Genomic DNA, 22,737 nt, shown 5'->3' with positions numbered 1-22,737 from the left:
CCTTCAACTTCCTCGGCATACGCCAGGAAGAGCGAGGTATATAGGAGTGATCGTGAGAGATTATGCGCCGCTCACGATCCCCATGTCAAACGAGCCGGACCAGGCCGTTGCCAGGTTCGGTCTTAGGGACCAACCAAGGACGTACGCAGCAAGTGATTGGAGGCAACCGTCGGGGATCTGTTGCTGGTCCTCCTTCTTCTGAAGGAGGAGGGTCCTGGGAGCTGCTCTTGTTGGAGGGACTGGACGGTCCTACTCCTCAAGACGCTGTAACTTCCGAGATTCAGAGTAACTTTACCCAGGTTATTGCACTGATTCGTCAGCACAACGACCGGGGGGAAGGATCGCCGCTCCCACCAGCAGAACCCATGTCTCTGCTCGAGTCGTTTTGGGGCCCGAGAGGGAACCCAACCGACGGTGGGTATGCCGCGATCGGAGCTTGCCGATTCTGTCTTGAACCAGAGTCTCTCGTCTCCGGACAAGAAGGCTCTCTCAGTTCTGGCCGGTCGATCAAGCTACTTCCACCTCCCTCTACTGCGACAGCGGCGTTTCTACGTGTCTTCGGACACCGTATTTAAATACTCCTTCGGTCCTCCTGAGAGGTTTCGACCTCGACGAGGATGGAATGAGTCGGAGGACGGTATCAGCTCTCTCCTGTCAGGTGTCGATCAGCCCCACCCAGACGACGTTCACAGTGGCGGCAGACCCTTACCTACAGTGAGAGTTCGTAACCCTCCTCGGGGAAAACGTTTCTCCTGACGATACGTTTTCCCAGACTCTGAGAGGCCATCGCCGCAAGGCGATGGCTGCCCCCTACTCTTCTCCAACTGCTAGTTCCACTGGGAAGGCGAGCGAGTATCAAATTCCTCCCCCATTCCCTCTCTCCTTACGGCTACGAGGGAACGGGGAAGGATCCTACAGAGATTTCTCTGTAGGATCCCACGTTGGGGACTGCGCTACCAGGGGGGACCTTCGGGTCCTACCTGACGTAAGCCCCGGTCGTTGAGGAGGGATCCTGCCCCATTCTCGATTTCTACGGGAATCGAGAGGACCACCAGCCGATATCGTTTGACGAATCGGTGGGGGTTTCGCAGACTGCTAGAATTCTACGGAATTTCTAGCGCATTCGAGTGTTAGATTTTCTTACGATCTCCAAACACATAGGCGAGACCACGGTCCTCCAAAGTGAGCGAGACGGATGAACATCCCCGATATGTTACACGATAATCGGGAACCTCGCCTATGCTCGAATTCCTGGAATTTCTAGCATTAGGAAGAAGACTGCTGCTGAAAGAAGACTATCTCACAGTAGGCGACCAACCTTGGAATAGAAAAAGAACGGACGGGAATATCCAGTTTGGCTGGAACTATCGTCTTAGTATTCTGTTCACCATTGAAGCTTTCCTTCGAGGAAGACTTCTCCTTCACTCTCTTTAATAGAGAACGAAGGTGGTCGATCTCCAATCCTTATTTTGTTTTCTTGAAGGAAAGAATTTAGGATGGAGATCGTTGTTCAGAATCCTACAAATATACTACGTATATTAACCTCGCGACATGATTCTGCTAAGCAGTTGAATGGTCCGAGGGGTAGGCGCATATCCTGGTTATTCTACGGATTGCGACTTAGACGAAAAGTATTCTAATTGAACTGCAACCCGCCGGGTTGCCTGCAACCTCCCAGGAGTTTCCAGTTTCAATTTTGTATAACTTATGGTGTTGTCACAACAACACCATTTAAGCTTTTATATTACCGAAATTCGTTTCGCTTAAATATAATTGCTCGAGCATATCTTTTTATGCTCGGTGGTTCTAGCCGAACGCATTCCTTCGTGGAAAGGATTACTTGGCAACTCAGGATGACGAGTCAGCGACAGCTACTGCGTATTGAATTGCCCGAGGCATTTCAGTATCAGCTGCCGCTTTGAGATAGACGGTTGGTTTATGTTCTTTCTCACCTGCTTTGATTGAATAACAACCGTATCTCTTCCAAAAACAATCACGGACTTAAGTCTCTGATTAACGGGGATTCTCGCATACATGAATGACCATCTACTGCTGTGAAACGCTAGTATTCATCGTCTTCGGTATTGCGAGAATTTTAAACAGAGATATCTATTCGACTCTCATCTTCTGTTTACCGCACGGTAACAGAATTCTGTAATAGTCTCTTGCTGCATCGTATCCCGATAATGCGAATGATTTTTGCGGAATCTGAGTTTGTCCTCAAAATATCTTGTATTCGGAGGTGTACAATTGTTCATTGTTCACCCCGGATTAGCAGATGTATTGAAAGACATCGCCTACTCCCACACCTGCCAGCTCTACTTCCAAACGTTCAGCCCATGAGAAGCAGTTCTTCAAGCGGCTCTCCCCTGTGTTTCATTACTGAAGAACGCCCCGCTTTCATTGCACAACGGACAGCAATGAAATGGCGGTTAGCGTTTTCAGTCATTTGTAAGCACAGGTTTAGAATCTTGAGATTCCTTCTCTCGATTCAGCTGGAAGACGTAGGTTGCATTCATTGCCTACCTTCGTCTTCAACGTCACATAGTGTTGTTTCTCCTTAAGCTGAGATTCAACGTCTATGAGATTTTCTTGCCATCAGGGACCTCGGTCTTTTGAAGGCAATTGACTTTCGCCTTTTGAGCTTATGCATTAAGAGAATCATCGCCGCGCCGTCCGGCATCGGTGACTAACAAATATTTTATTTGTTGGTCTCTCAGCATAACTCTTTAAAGGGCGAAGGTCACGTGACTTACCCGGATGCTTGGACAACTTGCCTCTACTGATTCCGAACCAGTCAGTCGGCAGCTGTCAGAGCGCCCGAGTCAGTTACGAACTATGCTGTGGACTTAGTTCGGTTGTTCCAGAGCAATCATTACTTCGTCTTAATAGCTTGTCAGTATGAGTACTGTACATAACCAAAGTCGAGAAGAGGGATAGGTCATACGACTATTCCCTTCTTTTCGTCTTAGGTAACTGCATGACTTCTCTTGAGAAGTCAAGCACAAAGGGATGGGGATTTGTGACGCTCGATTTCGTACCGATCTTCGTAGCGAAGACTCAGAACCCTTCGGTAACTGACGATTGGTTCGAGTCCTTCACAATACCCTCCCTAATGGACTTCACCGCCTCCGATACGAAGGCTATGCTGCTTTGTCCTGTGAAGGTGCGACGGAGCTGTCTGAAGAAACTCGACACCCAGGATGAGTGTGGACGCCTCTTCATCATTCTCTCGCGTTCCGCAAGAACTTCTCCGTGGCGCAGGTAATGAAGGCAGGCGCCTGGTCCAACCGGACCGCATGCACCTCCTTCTACCTTCAGGTTATTGCCCACAGTTCCTTGGATCTTTTCCTTGGGAACCGTGGTGGTTGCTCAACACGTTGTGTAGATAACCCACCCGACCCTCGCAGGCTGAACAGCATCGAAGTCCTGGTGTGACCGTAAGAATGGATGAGGAATGAGAGTGTGACTGGCTCCTCTTCCCATCTTTTCTTCCCTCTACCTTTGGGTAGAGGGACACGGTCGTCACCCTGCTGGGTAAGGACGAGATGCAGGTTGAAGCTACTCAATAGAGCACCATCCATATCCCTTTCAGTAGGGATAGGAGTAAATATCCACCACTTCCTCCAACAAGGGGGAGGAAGTGGATGCCAAATTGAGGACAAACCATCATTTATGATTGTCTCTTGCAAACAGGAACAAGTTCTTGCTTGCTGGTACGAAGAGATACGCTTGCCTCTCTCTTAGTACTTGGCCCAGAGGTCTGACCATTGATCCTGCGGTGCACACCCCGATCAATCGGACAGAGGTTTGGATCCCTCCCTTGCTCTTACGACCAGGGAGGCACTCCAGGGTTGGACGAAGCACCAGTCTGTTCACCAAAAAGGCTCAGATTCCTCCCACCAAGAAGTGAGTCTTCCTATTGTTAAAGGACCGAGGGTTTGTATTACGTATCGGAACAAATGACAATTTGTCGAAAATTGCATTTTTCCTAACTATACAAACCTGAGGTCCTTTACATATAGTCCCACCTCATGCCACCCTCACTCTGCAACTTTTTGCATGGGCCTAAAGCAAAAGTGATTCTTCACCTCTTGGGCGCGCGGGCGCGCGCACGATCGGACAAGCAGTTAACTACCGTTCTCCCCTTGTTCGAAGCTTACGACCGTCCAGCTGCCGCTAGTTACTTCCTATAGTTACCTATTGTTAAAGGACCTCAGGTTTGTATAGTTAGGAAAAATGCAATTTTCGACAAATTGTCATTTTGGACTGTTTTTTGGATTTTTTCTTTTGGATTTCTCTTACATATCTATAATCATGGATGATTCTGAAGTAAGAAACCTAGTTTAAACCTAGACCTCTTCCAGACTCCCAGACCAGTGGAGGAGGAAAGTTGAAAGCCGCAGGAAGGTTAGGGAGAACCCCCACCGGTCAGGCGTCCCTCGGCAGTTCCTGTTGCTCGTTCCCAGGCTGCCTTGGATCGAACCAAGGAGTTGTTGCGCCAGTGCTTCTCGTCATCTTCGTCGCCTTCTCCTCAGCGTAGATGGAGCGCATCGGAGTCGTCTCGCCCTCAGAGGTCCCTGGAAGGATCCTTGCGCCCTTCCTTCCAGCCCCGAATCCTTCGCGGAAGAGCCAGAAGTGGAACGCAAGAGAACCAAGATTTCGTCCGGTTACGCTTCTCCTGTTCGCTCTCGGACTTCGTCCCCTGTAGAGGAGTTTAAGAGATCTCCTGCGCGTATCCTGGCGGGTCTGCAGGCGCAGATTGCGGCTTTAGCGGAGTCTATTGCCGGACTTCTCATCGTCGGAAGGACGCCTCACTTCCGGTGAAGAAGTCTAAGAACGTTCCTTCGGCTAAATCTCCGTTGGCTAGAAGAGCTTTTGAGCCTGTTAGTAGGAGGTCAGAAGAAGTGCAGGCTGGAGCTCGGGATCTTTCTCCGAGTAGCTCCTCTCTTCCCAGCAAGAGTTGTGAGCATGTAAGGCGTAAGGAGCCAGACAGGCTCTCTCCTCAGGATTTCCGCTCCTCTTTCAGTAGGCGTCAAGAGCTTGACAGACGTCAAGAGCCTCGTTTTCGTCAGGAGCGAAGAAGAGTTCTTCGCCTGGCCACGTCTCCTTTTGACGGACGCTCGGAGCCTAGTAGGCATCAAGAGCCTAGTAGGCGCCAAGAGCCTAGTAGGCGCCAAGAGCCTGGTAGGCGGCAACGGAAGTTTTCTCCTCCGTTAGATCACTCCGATTGGATAGGCGCTCAGAGCCTTGTAAGCGCCGCGCTTCTGACAGGGATTCATCGGTGATGTTTTTCTCTCCCCCGTGGCAGGCGTCAAGAGCCTGGCAGGCGTATTGAGGATGGCAGGCGCCAAGAGTCTAGCAGGCGCAGAGAGCCTGATAGGCGCTCTCCCTTATCCAGACGCTCTTCTGTGGAGTTAGAATCTGTTTCCGACAGACGGGCCTCCACTTGTAAGGCGCTCCCCCAAGTAGGCGCTCTCCTAGCAGGCGCTCACCAAGTAGTCTCTCTCCTGGGAGGCGGCCTCTCAAAAGTAGGCGCTCTCCTAGTAGGCGCTCAACAACTAGGCGCTCTCCTAGTAGGCTCTCTCCTGGGAGGCGCTCTCAAAGTAGGCGCTCCCCAGTGTAAGCGCTCTCCCGGTGGTTTGTTTTTCTTCCAGTAGGCGCTGCCCTAGTAGTCGCTCTCCGAACAGGCGGGCTCTCAAGGATTAGCTCTACCTCTGGGCAGTAGAGCTTCTAGACGTCATTCTTCGGAAGAATTTGTTGCTGATTCGGAGGAAGATTTGCCCAAGGATGCTTCGGTTTCTTCGTATAAGAGACTTACAGACCTCCTCTTGCAAGATTTTGGGGAGTCTCTTTCGGCCGTTGCTTCTCCGTCTCCTCCGTCCTTATTTCAACGACCAATACGGCTAAGAAGTCTTCAGCGTTAAGATGAAGCCCTACATGTCTATGAAGAAGGCTATGAAGAACTTTGACGATGGCTGTTGCTTTCAAAAGAAGAGAAGGGCAAGACAGTTTTTTCTTTTCCCCCCGTCCAAGCTGACGGGTAAGATGGGGTTCTGGTACGAGTCAGGAGAGCCCTTGGGTCTAACTCTTCCCTCTTCTGCAGACTCGGACTTCTCTTCGTTGGTCGATTCCGCACGTCGCTCGGCGCTGAATTCTGCGAAGACGACGTGGGGTATGAGCGAGTTGGATCACCTTCTGAAGGGAATGTCCGAGTCTTAGAAGTTTTTAACTTTCTTGACTGGACCCTGGGAGTGTTGGCTAAGAGGACTCAAGAGCATGACACTCTTTCGCCTGAAGAAGACCTCCACGCAGTTTCTGTCTTGCATGGACAAGGTAGTGAGAGACGGTTTCCGGGGAAATTGCTTCACTTTTTGGTGCAGGAGTGGTAAAGAAGAGGGCCGTTTTCTGCTCTTTTCTTACCAAGGCGGTTTCTCACGCACAGAGAGCTTCCTTGCTGTATTCACAGCTTTCCCCGCAACTCTTCCCCAAGAAGACTATTAACGATATCTCCAGCTCGTTATCAGCAAAAGCGACGCAGGATATGCTAGCTCGCTTGGCTAGAATTCCGAAACCTTCGTTTCAGCAGAAGACGAAGAAAGAGGCTCAAAGTAGGCAAGAACCCTTTCGAGGAGGATTCGTTCGTCGCTCTTCTTCCTCCAGAGGTTCGAGACCACCTAGAAGAGGAAGGACCTTCTCCCGGTCTATTAGGGCCAAGAAATAGTTCGGGTGTCCTCCAGACAAACTGTGGGTGCCAGACTTCTGAACTTTGCAGATGTCTGGGCACGAAACGGGGGGCAGACAAAACTGGTCCCTCGCGATCATCAAAGGGGATACCTCATTCCCTTTATTTCGAGACCACCCTTGACCACCACTCCAAGGGCACTGGTGGCCAAATACAAAAAGACCCACTAAGAATCAAGCCCTCGCTCTAGCGGTAGAGCTGATGTTAGAGAAAGAGGCAATAGAGATGGTTCAGGACCCTCTTTCAGCGGGGTTCTACAAACCGTCTGTTCCTAGTTCCCAAGAACTCAGGAGGATGGAGACCGGTTCTGGACGTAAGCGCCCTGAATGTCTTTGTGAAGAAGAGGAAGTTCGCTATGGAGACGACGTCATCAGTCTTAGCAGCTCTTCGTCCCGGGGACTGGATGGTGTCGCTGGACCTTCAGGACGCTTACTCTTCTTCCATGTGCCGATCCATCCTTCTCGCAAAATCTCAGATTCATGTGGGGAGGGAACGTTTTTCAGTTCAGGGCCCTATGCTTCGGCCTTTCCACGGCCCCCCAAGTATTCACAGGACTGATGAAGAACGTTGCCCAGTGGCTTCATCTCGAGGGAGTGAGGATTTCCCTCTACTTGGACGATTGGCTTATCAGGGCCAAATCCAAGGAGAAATGTCTGGAGGACGGACTTTTTTCTTTACGGGGGGGGGGGAGTTGACGTTGGCTCTAGCAGCTTCTCTGGGTTTGCTAGTGAATTTCGAGAAGTCACAGCTAATCCCCAGTCAAGAGCGTATCTATCTGGGGATTCTGATGGCTTCTCAGGTTTTTTTCGGGCGTATCCGCCCCAGAGAGGACCCGAAGAGGTTTGTGGAGAAGGTAGCAATCTTTCTAGAGAAAGATGTATGCACAGCGAGGGAGTGGATGAGTCTGTTGGGGACACTCTCCTCGCTGGAGCAATTCGTTTCTCTAGGAAGGTTGCACCTCAGACCCCTACAGTTCTTCCTGACGAGGAACTGGGATCGGAAATCTCAAGGTCTGGATTTTGCGTTCAAGATTTCGCAAGAGATAAAGGAGGATCTACGTTGGTGGCTAGACCCTCTATTGTTCAAGGAAGGCCTTTCCTTGCAGGTTCGGAACCCCAACCTAGTGTTGTATGCAGACGCTTCGGACAAAGGTTGGGGAGCTACTCTCGGGTCGAGAGAAGTGTCAGGCACCTGGATGGGGGATCAGGTGTCTGGCACATCAACAAGAAGGAGCTAACAGCGATTTGGTTAGCTCTCAAGACCTTCGAACCCCTCGTAAAAGGGAAATATGTTCAGATCAACTCCGACAACACTACAGCCCTGGCTTACGTTCGGAAACAGGGGGGGACTCACTCTTTCTCCCTGTACGAGACAGCGAGATCGCTCCTCTTGTGGTCAGAGGAAAGGAACATAAGGCTTCTCACCAGTTCGTACAGGGAGAAAAGAAATGTCAGAGCGGATCTGCTAAGCAGAAGGAATCAAGTCCTTCCCTCAGAGTGGACTCTGCACGCGGACGTATGCCAGGAGCTGTGGAGGACGTGGGGCAGGCCCCATCTTCTGATCTATTTGCGACCTCCAGGAATGCGCGGTATAGATCTATACTGCCCCCTCCCCTATTGCAGACCCAAGAGCAGTGGCAATAGATGCATTCCTGATGGATTGGAGGAATCTGGATCTTTACGCGTTCCTGCCTTTCAAGATTATAGGGGAAACGTTAAGGAAATTCGCAGCGTCAGAGGGAACAAGGATGACGTTGATAGCTCCGTTCTGGCCCGCCCACGACTGGTTCACAGAGGTACTGGAATGGCTGGTGGATGTCCCAAGATCCCTACCTCTAAGAGTCGATCTGCTCAAACAGCCCCACTTCGACAGGTTTCACAAAAACCTCCCTCTCTCAGTCTGACTGGATTCAGACTATCAAGAGTCTCGTCAGAGCTAAGGGCTTTTCGGCAAAGTCTGCAAGGGCTATTGCCAATGCACGTAGACCTTCACCACATCTAGAGTACTACCAGTCGAAGTGGGATGTTTTTCGACGCTGGTGCAGGACTCATAAAGTTTCCTCCTCCAGTACCTCTGTGACTCAGATTGCAGATTTCCTTATCTTCCTGAGGGAAAAATGCGGGTTGGTTGTCTCCACCATCAAGGGATACAGGAGCATGCTTTCCTCAGTTTTCGTCATAGAGGATTAAACATATCTGAGGACAAGGACCTCCATGATTTAATCAGATCGTTTGAAACGGTTAAAAGAACCTCCTCCTTAGTGCCTAGCTGGAATCTTGATGTCGTGCTGCTCTTCCTGAGGTCCTCAAGGTTCGAACCTCCCCATGCTGCTTCGTTCAGAGACCTTTCGATGAAGACTCTTTTTCTCTGTGCGTTAGCGTCAGCGAAGAGGGTCAGCGAGCTGCAGGCTCTAGAAGGTGAGGTAGGTTTCCAAGGAGGCTCCGCGGTTTGCTATTTCTTGCCGGCTTTTCCTAGCCAAGAATAAAAGAAAAACCCTTCTTCGCCGTGGCCCAGGAGCTTCGAAATCAAAAGCTTATCCTCCTTAGTTGGGACAGAAGAGGAGAGATCTCTTTGCCCGGTGAGAAGCCTGAAATATTATCTTCAGAGGAAGAAAAGACTTGCCGCTAATGAGAGCAATCTCTGGTGCTCTGTAAGGGACCCCAGTAGGCCCTTATCTAAAAATGCACTCTCATTCTTTATCAGGAATATTATTAGAGAAGCACACACTTCTTGCAATCAGCAACAGTTTAACCTTCTGAAAGTCAAGGCGCACGAAGTACGGGCCATCGCGACGTCTTTGGCTTTCAAGAAGAATTTGTCATTACAAAACCTTATGAAGGCCACTTTTTGGAGGTGTGAATCAGTCTTCTCTAATCACTACCTAAGGGACGTATCGATTACGTATGATAAGTGTTTTGGGCTAGGCCCTTACGTATCGGCGGATTCAGTGCTGGGGCAGGGAGCTGAAACACATCCTTTTTAATCCTTTTTCCCTGTTAGTTTTAAGTTTGAGTTTTTGGTTGTACGAAGGAAGTTGCAGGAGGCAGCTCCTTCTTTCGTATACTAATGTTAGTAATTGGTTAGGTGATCGGTTTGTGCTTGAGGCTCCTTGCAATTGGTAGTGATAGGCTCTGGCATGTAAGCGGGGTTGATCCCCATGGACCAGATCCTGCTTGGATTCTGCCAAGTAAGTGGACTCAGTTCCCATTGGTAGACCCAAAGAGTCCTTCAGCCATAGGTCACGCCCTCGCTGAGACTCTTTAGGCAACGCAGACTAATAGACAGTAACTATCAAGTCTTCTGCCTAAATCAGGTAAGAACCAGAGGTTTATATTATGTATTCCTTTAACATGTGTTGTCCCCACTTTCTAAGTAAGTATGTGTCTCTTTCCCTCCACCAAGGGTGTCAATCAGCTAAGTATATATCTGGCAGGGAAGTTCATGTACAAAAAATGATATTGTTAGTATACAATAAAGTTTTGTACATACTTACCTGGCAGTATATACGATTGATGGCCCGCCCAGCCTCCCCTCAGGAGACAGGTGGAAGAAAATAACCTGACAAAGAAAGGGGGACTGGTTTCTTACACCCGCCTCCCAGCAGCGGGTAAGGTAGATCACCTGACCTACCTGTAGCGTGTGCCGCGAGTTTTGAATTTTCTGTCGTGACGTCAGAGACCTAAGCTAAGTATATATCTGCCAGGTAAGTATGTACAAAACTTTATTGTATACTAACAATATCATTTTGTTATGGAAAAAAGAAAGTGTTCAGCTATTCATTCATAAAATCAAACTATTGGTATCCTTGGCACTGCTTTACAAATTACATAAGTAATTTGTAGTTAAAAGAAGAATTCAATTAAGTAACTGAAAACATGATCATTTTCCTGTGTCCCTGCAACCCATCAAAATTTATCTCACAACCCATAGTTTTAGAACCACTGCTCTTTATGATATGCCAAACTGTTGAAATTTTTTTGATCATGAAACAAAATAATTTTTGAAGCCTTTACCTTAATTTCCCAAAATTTGTATTTTCCACTTGCACATAGTAGTGAATAGTTTGCCTAATTATTATATTTTGGATTTTCTCCTGCAGTCTAGTGAAATTGTTTTAAGAGTGATTTTTCTTCATATTACTTACAATTGTTTTCTCCATTGCATTAGGCTTTCCACAAGGTGTATTGACATGGTTTTTGCATGCCATCTTTTACAGAGATTTAATAAGATACAGGTACACTTTTTGATGGGACTATTTGATTCCAAAAATTAATGTTTTCTTAGGACAGGATTGGTCTCCAGTCCACTGGAATTTTGCCTCGACTGAGTTAGAGTGGCACTGATGAAGAAGGTTGGCATTTCTTCAGTTGAAAATTCTCTTTTGAGTGTCACCAAGATACTACTGTGTACTTCCAATTATTTTTTTCCTTGACTTTCTTGGGATCTTTTGATTTATTTTCATTGAGTCAAGCTCCCATGACTACCTGTTTCTTTAGAGTGGGCCGTAATGATACAGTGGGGACTGCATGTTTTCCCATTCTATACAGCTGTAGAATGTATGTTTCTGTTACTAGCTGGGTTTGCCTTGCTGTTGTTCCTTCCCAGGAGCATCCATAATCAGGTGTCTTCCCAATGCAAATGTTTGACAACTTCATTGTTTCCTTCATTCTAGTCAATACAGGCAGAGAGCTTGACATTGCCTAGTGCCTCCCTGCCACTCCTTCAGGATCTGTTTAGATTTCCCTGATTTAGCAACTCCTGTAGGTCCTGCTTTGCTCTTCACACCAGTTCTCCTGTCCATGTACTACTGCTTCTGGCCCTTTTCTGCTTCCTGTCTTGTGTGCTGTCTTTCAGGCATCCATCAGTATTGTGTGTAATGCCAAGTCTTCAGTCCCCAGCCAGTACTATCAGTCATCCTTAAGTAGCTCTGTGCTTGCCACTTGTTTCTTACTATATCTCACACAAATGATAAGTGATTTGTTTTACTGAGATTTGTAATCAAGCACTCAACTGCTAACAACTTTTTTTGCTTCTTGATAGGGTTTCTAACTTACATAACTGATTTCCTGTTCCTATCAGATCCTCAGGTTCTGTGCTAACTTTTTATGCTAGGAGATCTTCATGCATCCATCAGCAACTTGGTATACCCCTTATTTCAATTGATATTCAGGTTATATGTGAATGACTAGCTATTGGCCGAACTAATTAAATTTTTAAAAATTCAGTGTTGAATTTTTCATGCAGACTTATTGCATAATGTTTCTTCTTCCTCCACTAATTACTTGCAAGTAGCATTACAGACAACACAAAAAGTGGGCAGTTGACTACTGTGAATCCTTGTGGCCATGTTCATGCCTCTTAGATAAAAGACTACAGTGTTCGGGACATTTAAGAATTACAGATGTTGGTAATTTTCCAAATGTCAAATTTGTGTAAAAAAAATATACTTTTATTCTTAAAAGTTATATATTTCATTTGAATTTGTGAGGTTGTTGCAGAATTTTTTTGGGGGGTGGAGATTACCATTCTGTTCAATAGTACAGTAGTACCTTGAGATACGAAAGGCTCTACTTACGAAAAACTCGAGATACGAAAGCCAATGCGAAAAATTTTACTGCTCTACATACGAAAAGTTTTCAAGAAATACAAAAGGTTGTTGCCGGAAAGTCCCGAGATTCGCCCGGACCACCGAGAACAATTTTAAAACTCCCGCGCCGCCATCTGAGTAAACTCGCCACCATCCTCCTGCTCTCCCATTGGTTCCTGATGCTAGTCACCCCATAAGGTCCTGCTCTCCTATTGGTCAGCATCTACCCCTTGTGCTTTAAGTATTCTATTGGTAAAAGGATGCTGTAAATTGAAAAAACAAACTTATTCATGCAATACATTTAATAAAAAAAAAACATTAGGTAAGATAGAATAAAGAATAGAAAATGAACATGGTATTATACTTTGTTCCGACACGGCATACAAAACCTTCGGTCCTTTTACAATAGGAAGGTACTAGCGGCAGCTGGATAGGTCGTAAGCTTTCGAACAGGGGTTCGGTAGTTAACTGCTTGTCCGACAGGCGCGCGCGCCGCGCGACTGGGAGGTAAACAAACTTTTGCTTTCGGCCTGCTGGCGTGTAGACGTGTATCATCGCTCTCTGCCCGCTTCATCGTCGTTGCTTTCGCATGGTTGTGTTTTTCTTTTTCTATTTATCTAGTGAAACTGAATTGTAAGTATAATCATTTCATATTTATTTCCATTGAATTCAATTGTGAATTAAAGGATCTTGGTTTCTCCACGCCCTCCGATTACCCGAGTGGCCGGGACTGAAGGGCGTAAGTGCGGGAATTCATTTTTCCCAGAAATGATCCTCGTATTGTGTATGCTCGGTGCCGAGGGCGGGAGAGCGCTCGCTCCGAGCTTATATTTTGGTTGGAAATGTGTAGATGAAAATCGTAAGTAAGTGCCCTTTTCATTTATATTTTTTTGACCTGTATGCTCGTTGCCGAGCGAATGCGCTCGGCACAAAAACTTATTCTGTATGGAAGTGGAATCGCAAGTACAGTATTCTTTTTCATTTTCATATATTTATTTTGATTGTAGCAATACTCATTTTGGATCAGTTTCCGCTCTTACCCGGAAATTGATCCTTTCCCCTTTTTATTTGAATGAAGTGAAATCGCAAGTGCAGTTCTTTTTCATTTTCATATTTTATTGAGATTGCATTATTTACTTGGATCAATGTTTCCGCTATTTCCCGGGAATTGATCCTTCCCCTTTTTATTTTGTATGAAGTGAAATCGCAAGCACAGTATTCTTTTTCATTTTCATATATATTTTGATTGCATCAATTCATTATGGATCAAGGTTTCCGTTCATAATCGGGAATGGACCTTTTACTAATGCGCTCGATCCGAGCCCTTATTCATTGTGAAGTGAATCGTAATGCAAGATTCTTTTTCATTTTATTCCTTTTATTATTGATTGCATCAATATTTATTTGGTTCAAGTTCCGCTCAGTCAGGGAATTGATCCTTATGCCCTTGCATTCGGGCCGAGGGCACGATTGCTCTCTTGGGCTCCTTATTATTGATTGTTTGGGTACATGGGGGCTGTGCGGGGGTGGGGGTTAAGCGAGAATTCCCCCCCCCCCCCCCCCCCCCCCCCGCGCAGCTCCCACAGATCCCACCTTCCCCTTGCGGGGGGGGGGGGGGGGGGGGGGGGGGGGGGGGGGGGGGGGGGGTTATCTGGGGTGGGTTCTTCTCCTCGCCCGAATCCTTCGGGCGCATGGGGGAGGGCGCTCGGTGCCCGATGTACAATTGTATTCGGGGTCTTCCACTCGTTCGGTGTGGGGCTCACCCCCCCGCGCGAGGGGACTTCCCCCCCCACTAATCTAACTACTACTGTTATTTCCGCAGGTGCTATTGCCACGAGGGTGGACCTTGGCAAGGTATGGGCGTCCTTCCATTTGCAGGGCGTGCTAGTGTCCGGGGCTGCCGGTTCTATTGTCTGGGCCTACTGCGGTCACCCATGGAGTGGTGACCACGCTCCAGGTGACGACGTCCCTCCTCACCTGGTGTACTCGCCTCACGTGGTAACAGTCTTGCCTACAGCCGCTGTGAAGTGCCGTTCGCCGTACCGAGAGGGGGGCGTGCCGCCGCCGCTCGTGGTTGCCGCGCTGCCGCGACCACACTTCCGCTGCCCTAGAGCTCGCCCCTGGACCTGCCGCCGGTACCAGGATGTTGCTGGCTGCTGCTCCATTCCTGTGTTTTTCCGGTGCTGCCGTGCCGTACCTGCCGATTCTGGGCTGACTGTCCATGCAGTTTGCTGCGCTGGCTGTCCCTGCCGTTGCTGCGCTGGCTGTCCCTGCCGCTTGCTGCGCTGGCTGTCCCTACCGATGCTGTGCTGGCTGTGCTGCTGTTCCTGAGATGCCCATACCTGCTGACGTTGTCCCTGTTCGTGGTGGTACTACCCCAGACTTTGGTCTGTCTGTACAGGTGCGTCCGGGCCCTGTGGCTTCGGCTACAGCAGCCCCGGCTCCGCCCTGGATAGCAGATCTTACGTCTGTCCTGAGGAAGCTGACGAAGAAGAGGAGGAAGGTGTCGTCGTCGTCGTCTTCATCTTCTTCATCGTCGTCGGCTGCCGCCTCTTCCCCTTCGACTTCTAAGGCTTCACAGCCGAGGAAGAAGAAGGTTGCCTCCTCCCTCCTAAGAAGTCTCCCTCGGGAGCTTCTCGGGACCCGTCTCACCTCGGTGGGACGGGAGGGTTCCTTCCGCTGGTCCTCCCCTGCTCCTTCGGAGCGGGGCCGTCTCTTCTTTCCGCAAGGAAGAAGACTACGGGGACCAGAGGGGTACCGGCTAACACCGGTACTTCCTCGCCTGGTGTCAGTGGTTCTGCCACTGCATCAGGGTCCGTCTCGGCCTCTCGTTCGCGACGGGAGGTACCGAGTGTACGGTCGCCTACCAGCGACCGTGCAGCCAGGAACCAGACCTCTGAGCCCGCTCAGCGTCAGGTTCACGGCACGGGGCGGAAGGACTGGTGACAGCTGCTCACGCGATTCTCACCAGACCAGCTCTCGCTCTCGCGGCGACCAGCTGGCTACCCGGGGACGTGACGGTCCACGACCGGCCACGGGCTGAGGCTGGGAAAAGGTACCGTTCGCCGGTGCCAGCCACGGCTGGAACCAGCGACGTGACGTGCCGTGAGGACAAAGCACCGGTCTCACTGTGACAGTGGAGCCTGCAGGTCGCCTGACCGTCGCTCTCACAGAGAGCGATCGGATACGGCAACCAGCACCAGCTCTTCTGACACTCGAGATCGGGGCCGCTGTGCTCAGTCCAGCCGTTCTCCACAGCGAGACGGTTCGACCAGGCCTGCAGCTCGATCGCCACCGCGGGTTGACGATCGCCTGCAGCCCTCCAAGCCTGCTGGTTCTGCCAGCGAGCGAGGAGGGAGCGTCAGGTCTGCCTCTCCCCGTACCTTCAACCACCTCGGGTTACACCGGGAGGAGCGAGGTATTGGGGAGTGATCGTGAGGGGTGCGCCCCTCATGATCCCGGGCCACCGACGCGCCCTACGTGCCAGGCACGGTTCTGGACCGGCCAGGACGTATGCGCAAGTGGATGGAAAAGACCGAGAGGGCTGTCGCTGTTTCCCCCTTCTTAGGAGGAAGGTTCTCGGAATATGCTCTTGTTCGAAGGGCTTAACGGTCCTACTCTGCAAGATGCTGTGACTTCCGAGATCCAGAGGAACTTTGCCGAGGTTATGGCGCTGATTCGTCAGCACAACGACCTCGGGAAAGGATCGCCGCTCCCACCAGCAGAGCCACGTCTCGGCTCGAGTCGTTTTGGGGCCCGAGAGGGAACCCAAATCGACGGAGGGTCTGACGCGATCGGAGCTTGCCGACTGTGTTGAACCAGTAGTCTCTCGTCTCCGGACAAGAAGGCTCTCTCAGTTCTGGCCGGTCGAACAAGCTACTTCACCTCCTCTACTGCGACAGAGGCGTTTCTACGTGTCTTCGGACACCGTATTTGAATACCCCTTCGGTCCTCCTGAGAGGTTTCGACCTCGACGAGGACTGGGAAGAGGTCGGAGGACGGTATCGGCTCTCTCCTGTCAGGTGTCGATCAGCCCCACCCAGACGACGTTCACAGTGGCGGCAGACCCTTACCTACAGTATGAGTTCGTAACCCTCCTTGGGAAAACGTTTTCTCCTGACGATACGTTTTCCCAGGCTCTGAGAGGCCATCGCCGTAAGGCGATGGCTGCTCCTTTTCTTCTCCAACTGCTAGTTCCGCTGGGAAGGCGAGCCAGTAGCCAATTCCTCCCCCATTCCCTCTCTCCTTACGGCTACGAGGGAAAGGGGAGGGATCCTACAGAGATTTCTCTGTAAGATCCCACGTTAGGGGCTGCGCTACCGGGGGGGACCTTCGGGTCCTACCTGACGTAAGCCCCGGTCGTTGAGGAGGGATCCTGCCCCTTTCTCGATTTCTACGGGAATCGAGAGGACCACCAGCCGATATCGTTTGACGAATTCGGTGGGGGGTTTCGCAGAGTGCTTAGAATTCTACGGAATTTCTAGCGCACTCAGAGTGTTCGAGTTTTTTACGATCTCCAAACACTTAGGCGAGACCACGGTCCAAAGTGAGCGAGAATCCCCGATAATTGTTACACGATAATCTGGAACCTCGCTTATGCTCGAATTCCTGTAATTTCTAGCATTTGGAAGAAGGACTGCTGCTGAAAGAAGAGTATCTCACAGTAGGCGATTAACCTGGAATAGAGAAGAACGGACGGGTGGGAACTTCCAGTTTTGGCTTGAAGCTATCGTCTTCGGTATTCTGTTCACCCATTTGAGCTTCCTTTGGGGAAAGACTTCTCCTTCACTCTCTTGACTAGAGACGAAGGCGGTCAATCTCCAATCCTTATTCTCATTCCTCGAGAGGAAAAGAATTTAGGATGGAGGTCGTGGTACAGAACCTACAATATACTACGTATATTACCCTCGCGACATGATTCTTTTAACAGTTGAATTGTCCGGGGGGTAGGGGCGCATACCGTAGTTAACTCTACGGTTTGTGACCGAGACGAATTGTATCTTAATTGAACTGCAACTCGGGGTTGCCGTGCAACCTCCCAGCAGTTATCAGTTTCGATTTTAGATACTTGGTATTGTCATGACAACACCAAATCAGCTTTGTATTTACCGAAATCCGCGTTTTCGTTTAAATAAATAATTGCTCAGAGCGTATTCTTTATGCTCGATGGTTCTAGCCGAACGTATTCCTTCGTGGAATAATGGATTACCTGGCAACTCAGGATGACGAGTCACCGAGAGCTACTGCGTATTGACTGCCTGATAGCAGCTCAGTATCAGCTAGGTCTCGGAGATGCACGGTCGGTTACGTCTCTCTCTCCCCTGGTTTGATTGACTACCGAACCGTATCTCTGCCCAACAATCATGGACTTAGGTCTCTGATTAACGGGGATTTTTGCAATAATGAAGGACCATCTACTGCTGTGACGCTCGATTTCATCGCTTTCGACATTGCGAGAATTTTCAACAGAGATATCTCTTGGACTCTTTCATCTTTCTGTTTACCGCACGGTAACAGAAGTCTGTACTAGTCTCCCGCTGCATCGCACCGCGATAATGCGAATGATTTTTGCAGACATCTGAGTTTGTCTTCAAAATATCTCGTATTCGTAGGTGTGCAATTATTCATGTTGCTCGCCCCGAATTAACAGATGTGTCAGAAGACATCGCCTACTCTCCGACCTGACAGCTCTACTTCCAAATGTTCAGCCCATGAGAAGCAGTTCTTCAGGCAGTATTTCCCTGTCTCTTCATTACTGAAAAGCTCTCCGCTTTTATTGCAACTACGATCCTCACCGGACAGCAATGGAATATCGTTAGCGTTCTCAGTCTTTGTAGCACAGGTTCAGAATCTTGAGAATCCTTCTCTCGGTTCAGCTGTGAAGACGTAGGTTGCTTTTTCTGTACACCTTCGTCTTCAACGACACATAGTGTTGTTTCTCCTTAGCTGAGAATCAACTATACTATGAGATATCTTGCCATCAGGGACCTCGGTCTCTAGAAGGCAATTGACTTTCGCCTGTTGGGTATATGCCTTAAGAGAATCATCACCTCGCCTTCTGGCATCGGTGACGAACAAATTATTTGTTTAGTCTCTTGGCATAACCCTTTTAAGGCGAAGGTCACGTGACTTGCTCGGGTGCTTGGACAACTTGCCTCCTACCGAACGCAGTCAGTCGGCAGCTGTCAGAACGCCCAAGTCAGTACGAACTTCGCTGTGGACTTAGTTCGGTTGTTCCATAACAGTCTTTTCTTCGTCCTAACGGCTTGTCACAGTACCCATAAACCATCGACCACCCACCATTGAGTGTCGGTGTCCTATCCACTCCGACCCGAAGAAGAACTTCACTGCATGGGGATAGGAGAATGTGAGACACTTCGCTGCAGACGGATAGACCAGTATGGGTACAGGACATCACCGAAGTCGAGAAGAGGGATAGGTCATACGACATCCCTTCTTTTCCTCTGAGGTAATTGCATGACTTTTCCTGCGAAGTCAAGCTCCAGGGATGGGGATTCGTGACGCTCGATTTCGTACCGACTTCGTAGCGAAGACTCAGACCCTTCGGTTCCTGACGATCGGTTAGAGTCCTTCACAATCCCCTCCCTAATGGACTTTACCGCCTTCGATGCGAAGGAGATGCTGCTTTGTCCTGTGAAAGCGCGACCGCGCTTTCTGAAGAAACTCGACATCCCAGGCTGAGTGTTGAAGACTCTTCGTCAGCACCAAGATGACCTAGAAGTACACTCCCTCGAGTTACACAAGAACTTCTCCGTGGCGCAGGTACTGAAGGCAGGGGTCTGGTACAACCAGACCACTGGCACCACCTTCTACCTTTTGGATATTGCCCACAGGTCCTTGGATCGTTTTCCTTAGGACCCGTGGGGTGGCTGCTCAACACGTTGTGTAGCTAACCCAGACCCTAGCAGGCTGAACAGCATCGAGTCCTGGTGTGACTGTAAGAATAGATAAGTGAATGAGAGAGTGACTGGCTTCTCTTCCTATCTTTTTCTCCCCCTAATGTGTGGGTAAGAGGGATACGGTCATCACCTTGCTGGATAAGGACGAGATGCAGGTGAGCTACTCGACAGAGCCCCATCCTATCCCTTTCACTAGGGATGGGAGCGAATATCCACCACTTCCTCCTACAAGGGGGGGAAGTGGATGCCAACAAGAGACAAACCATAACTTTATGTTGCCTCTTGCAAATAGGAACTTGTTCTTGTTTGCTGGTACGAAGAGATACGCTTGCCTCTCTCTTAGTACTTGGTCCAGAGGTCTGACCATTGATCCTGCGGTGCACACCCCGATCAATCGGACAGAGGCTTGGATCCCTCCCTCGCTCTTACGACCAGGGAGGCATTGCCAAGGTTGGGCGAACACCAGTCTGTTCACAAAAGACTCAGATTCCTCCCACCAAGAAGTGAGTCTTCCTATTGTAAAAGGACCGAAGGTTTGTATGCCGTGTCGGAACAAATGACAATTTGTCCAAAATTGCATTTTTCCTAACTATACAAACCTGAGGTCCTTTTACACATAGTCCCACCTCATGCCACCCCTCACTCTGCAGTTTTTGCTTGGGCCAAAAGCAAAAGTGATTGTTTACCTCCCAGTCGCGCGCGCCTGTCGGACAAGCAGTTAACTACCGAACCCCTTGTTCGAAAGCTTACGACCTATCCAGCTGCCGCTAGTACCTTCCTATTGTAAAAGGAACCTCAGGTTTGTATAGTTAGGAAAAATGCAATTTTGGACAAATTGTCATGTTTGGTAGTTTCAGTAGTTGAAGAGAGATAATGAAAATTTATGGCTTACTGTGTAAAGTGATTGCTTGTCGATCGTTCGATACTTGTAAGTGCTGGATGTAAACAGACGTTTGGAAGGTTTTTTTTTTTGTTTTTTATAGTTAATGGTTACTTAAATAAATTATTTGAAATGAGTACATGCAATACATTTAAAAAAAAAATAAAAAAAAATTGTGAATTAGATATCACAAAATATAAAATAAATCAGACTGCCAACAAATACGTATTTTTTATAATTCTTCTTCTGTTTTATTATTTACGTTACGTATACGTATGTTTCATTATAGCTGTCAGTAAACTCGGTATCTCCATTAGGTAAAGATAGAATAAAGATAGAAATGAATGGTTATTATACTGTTGGTAGTTTCATTAGTTGAAGAGAGATACTAATGACAATTTATGGCTTACTGTGTGCTAGGAAAAAATGATTGCTTGGCGCTCATTCGATACTCGTAAGACGGGTAAGAGCTGAATGTAAACAATCGATTTGAAGGTTTTTTTTGTTTGTTTGTGTATTATAGTATGATTAATTAATAAAATTATTTGAAATGAGTACATACTGATTATTTATACATTTTATTGGCATATTCTAAGCCTTTAGCTCTTAGGTTTAGATGTCAGAATCATAGACTAGGCTACAGTAGCAACCGCTAACATAGGCTAGGCTTATTGCTAAGGGACATATGCTAAAGTCCTAATATATGCAGTAAAAATGGGGTTGAACATTACATGCAGTTGAATATTACTCAAGTATGTACAGTATTTTGCCTTTTTGGAGTCATATTTCTTCTGTCGGATCGGCGCTGTAACCCTAGAACATGTGTTTTAGGCCTGGAAATATAATTTACTGGGGTGTTTTTGGAGGGCTTGGAACAGATTAGCCATTTTACATGTAAAATGTGTTCCAAGATACGAAAATCTCATGATACGAAGGCCACCTCGGAACGGATTAATTCTTATCTCGAGGTACCACTGTATTGTGATATGTTCTTCTCTTTCTTTGCAGGTATGAGAGAGAAGTTAATCAGGCTTCCAGATTAGCTATACAAGAAGCATCTTTACAAATAGTTGCAAAGAGAGAAGAGTAACTTTCTACAAGGTTTGTTTATTAGAATGAAAATCTCTGAGTAGGAACCAGTTTTCCTTCTTTCTTCTCTTAAACCACAGCTGTTTGCCAGTGGTGTTTAATATCAGCTTATAAGCTATATGTTCAGCAACAGTTACCATATATTTAAAAGCATTTGATAAATATAGAGGTATTAGGATGTCAAGCTTATTAAGTGTGTTATGTGTATTTTTGTACGTACATTTATATTTGATGAATAAAATGGTGAATTATTTTTTTATATTTACATACTTATATTGGTGAAGTTGCCAAATGCCACTTATAGAGGACCCATAATCCATAAGGATCAGCTTACTTCCTATAATGTTTAGTTGTTCCGATACGCAATACAAACCATCGGTCCTTTAACAATAGGAATGTAACTTGCGGCAGCTGGAACCGGTCGTAAGCTTCGAACAAGGGAGTTCGGTAGTTAACTGCTTGTCCGACAGTCGACGCACCGCGCGACTGGGAGGTGAAGATCCACTTTGCTTTCGGCCACGCTGGGTGACAGACGTGTTCTCCACTTCTCTCTGTCCGCCTTTCGTCGTATGCTTTGTTTCTTGGTTTGCTAATTATTGTGTGTCCGTAAAATACTGTAAGTACTTGTGCTTTGTATTTTATTATTATAATGGATTCTCGTGAGCTGGAGAGTTCCCACGCCCCCCCATCAGCCGCAGGATTTGCCCTGGTGTGGAGGGCCGTAAGTGTGGGGCCTTCCGCTCCTTCTTGGAAGTTGATCCTCATGAATTGTGTGCTCGGTGTCGGGGGCATGAATGCTCTCGCGCCGAGCCCTGTGATATTTGTGTTTTGTGGTCGGAGGAGCAGTGGGCGCACTTTGAGGGGAGGAGGAAGCGACGTAAGCCTGCCAGGGAGTCATCAGAAAGTTCTCCAGCTACTCCCCTGGTCACGGACACGTTGTCTTCGTTCCTTCCCTCCCCCATCTCAGCTTCCCGCGTTAATGGCGCTTCCCCTTCCCTTTGGGGGGGTTTCTCGCTCCTTCTCTTCGCCCGATCCGTCGAGCGTGGAGGAGGGGGCGAGGTACCCCAACATCCAATTGTACTCGGGGTGGGACTTGTCCCCCCCCCGGGCGGGGGGAAACCCCTCCTACTAACCCGACTTTTGCCTCCTCAGGTGCGACTGCTGCGGGTGACGATCTCGGCCAGGTGTGGTGCTCGTTGGGTCTCCAGGGGACACTGAGTGTTCGGGGGCTGTTGCATCACCTGGCGAGTGGCTCTGCTCCGGTCATGCACGGTCCGGTAACCACCACCACCACCACCACCGTGTCAACCTCAGGGTATGCCGCCCCTCCCCACCTGGTTTATACGCAGCATATTGCTACGGTGACCCCTTCAGCTGCAGTGCAGGCGCCGTTCCCTAGTGTTCCGAGGAGGGTCGTAACACCGCTGCCCGGGTTCACCGCTCTCGCCCCAGCCCCCGACTTCTGGTGCCCAAAGAGCTCGCCCCTGGACCTGCCACCAGTACCCAGGAAGTCGCT

General features: G+C 48.6%; 1 protein-coding gene across 1 annotated transcript in view; it reads left to right on the top strand.

Annotated features, from left to right (window-relative positions):
- The window catches only part of LOC135196624 (uncharacterized), a 41,567-nt gene extending 20,093 nt beyond the window's left edge, over positions 1-21,474 (top strand). Inside the window, exon 9 of the mRNA XM_064223465.1 lies at positions 21,141-21,474. Coding sequence (XP_064079535.1) covers positions 21,141-21,222 — 82 coding nt within the window. The 3' untranslated portion in view covers positions 21,223-21,474. The remainder of the gene's footprint in view (positions 1-21,140) is intronic.
- The last annotated feature ends 1,263 nt before the right edge of the window (positions 21,475-22,737 follow it).

Source organism: Macrobrachium nipponense, chromosome 18 (assembly GCF_015104395.2).
Source record: "Macrobrachium nipponense isolate FS-2020 chromosome 18, ASM1510439v2, whole genome shotgun sequence".
NCBI lineage: Eukaryota > Metazoa > Arthropoda > Malacostraca > Decapoda > Palaemonidae > Macrobrachium > Macrobrachium nipponense.
Note: the sequence above shows the minus strand (reverse complement) of the source record. Positions and strands in the feature narration are given on the sequence as shown.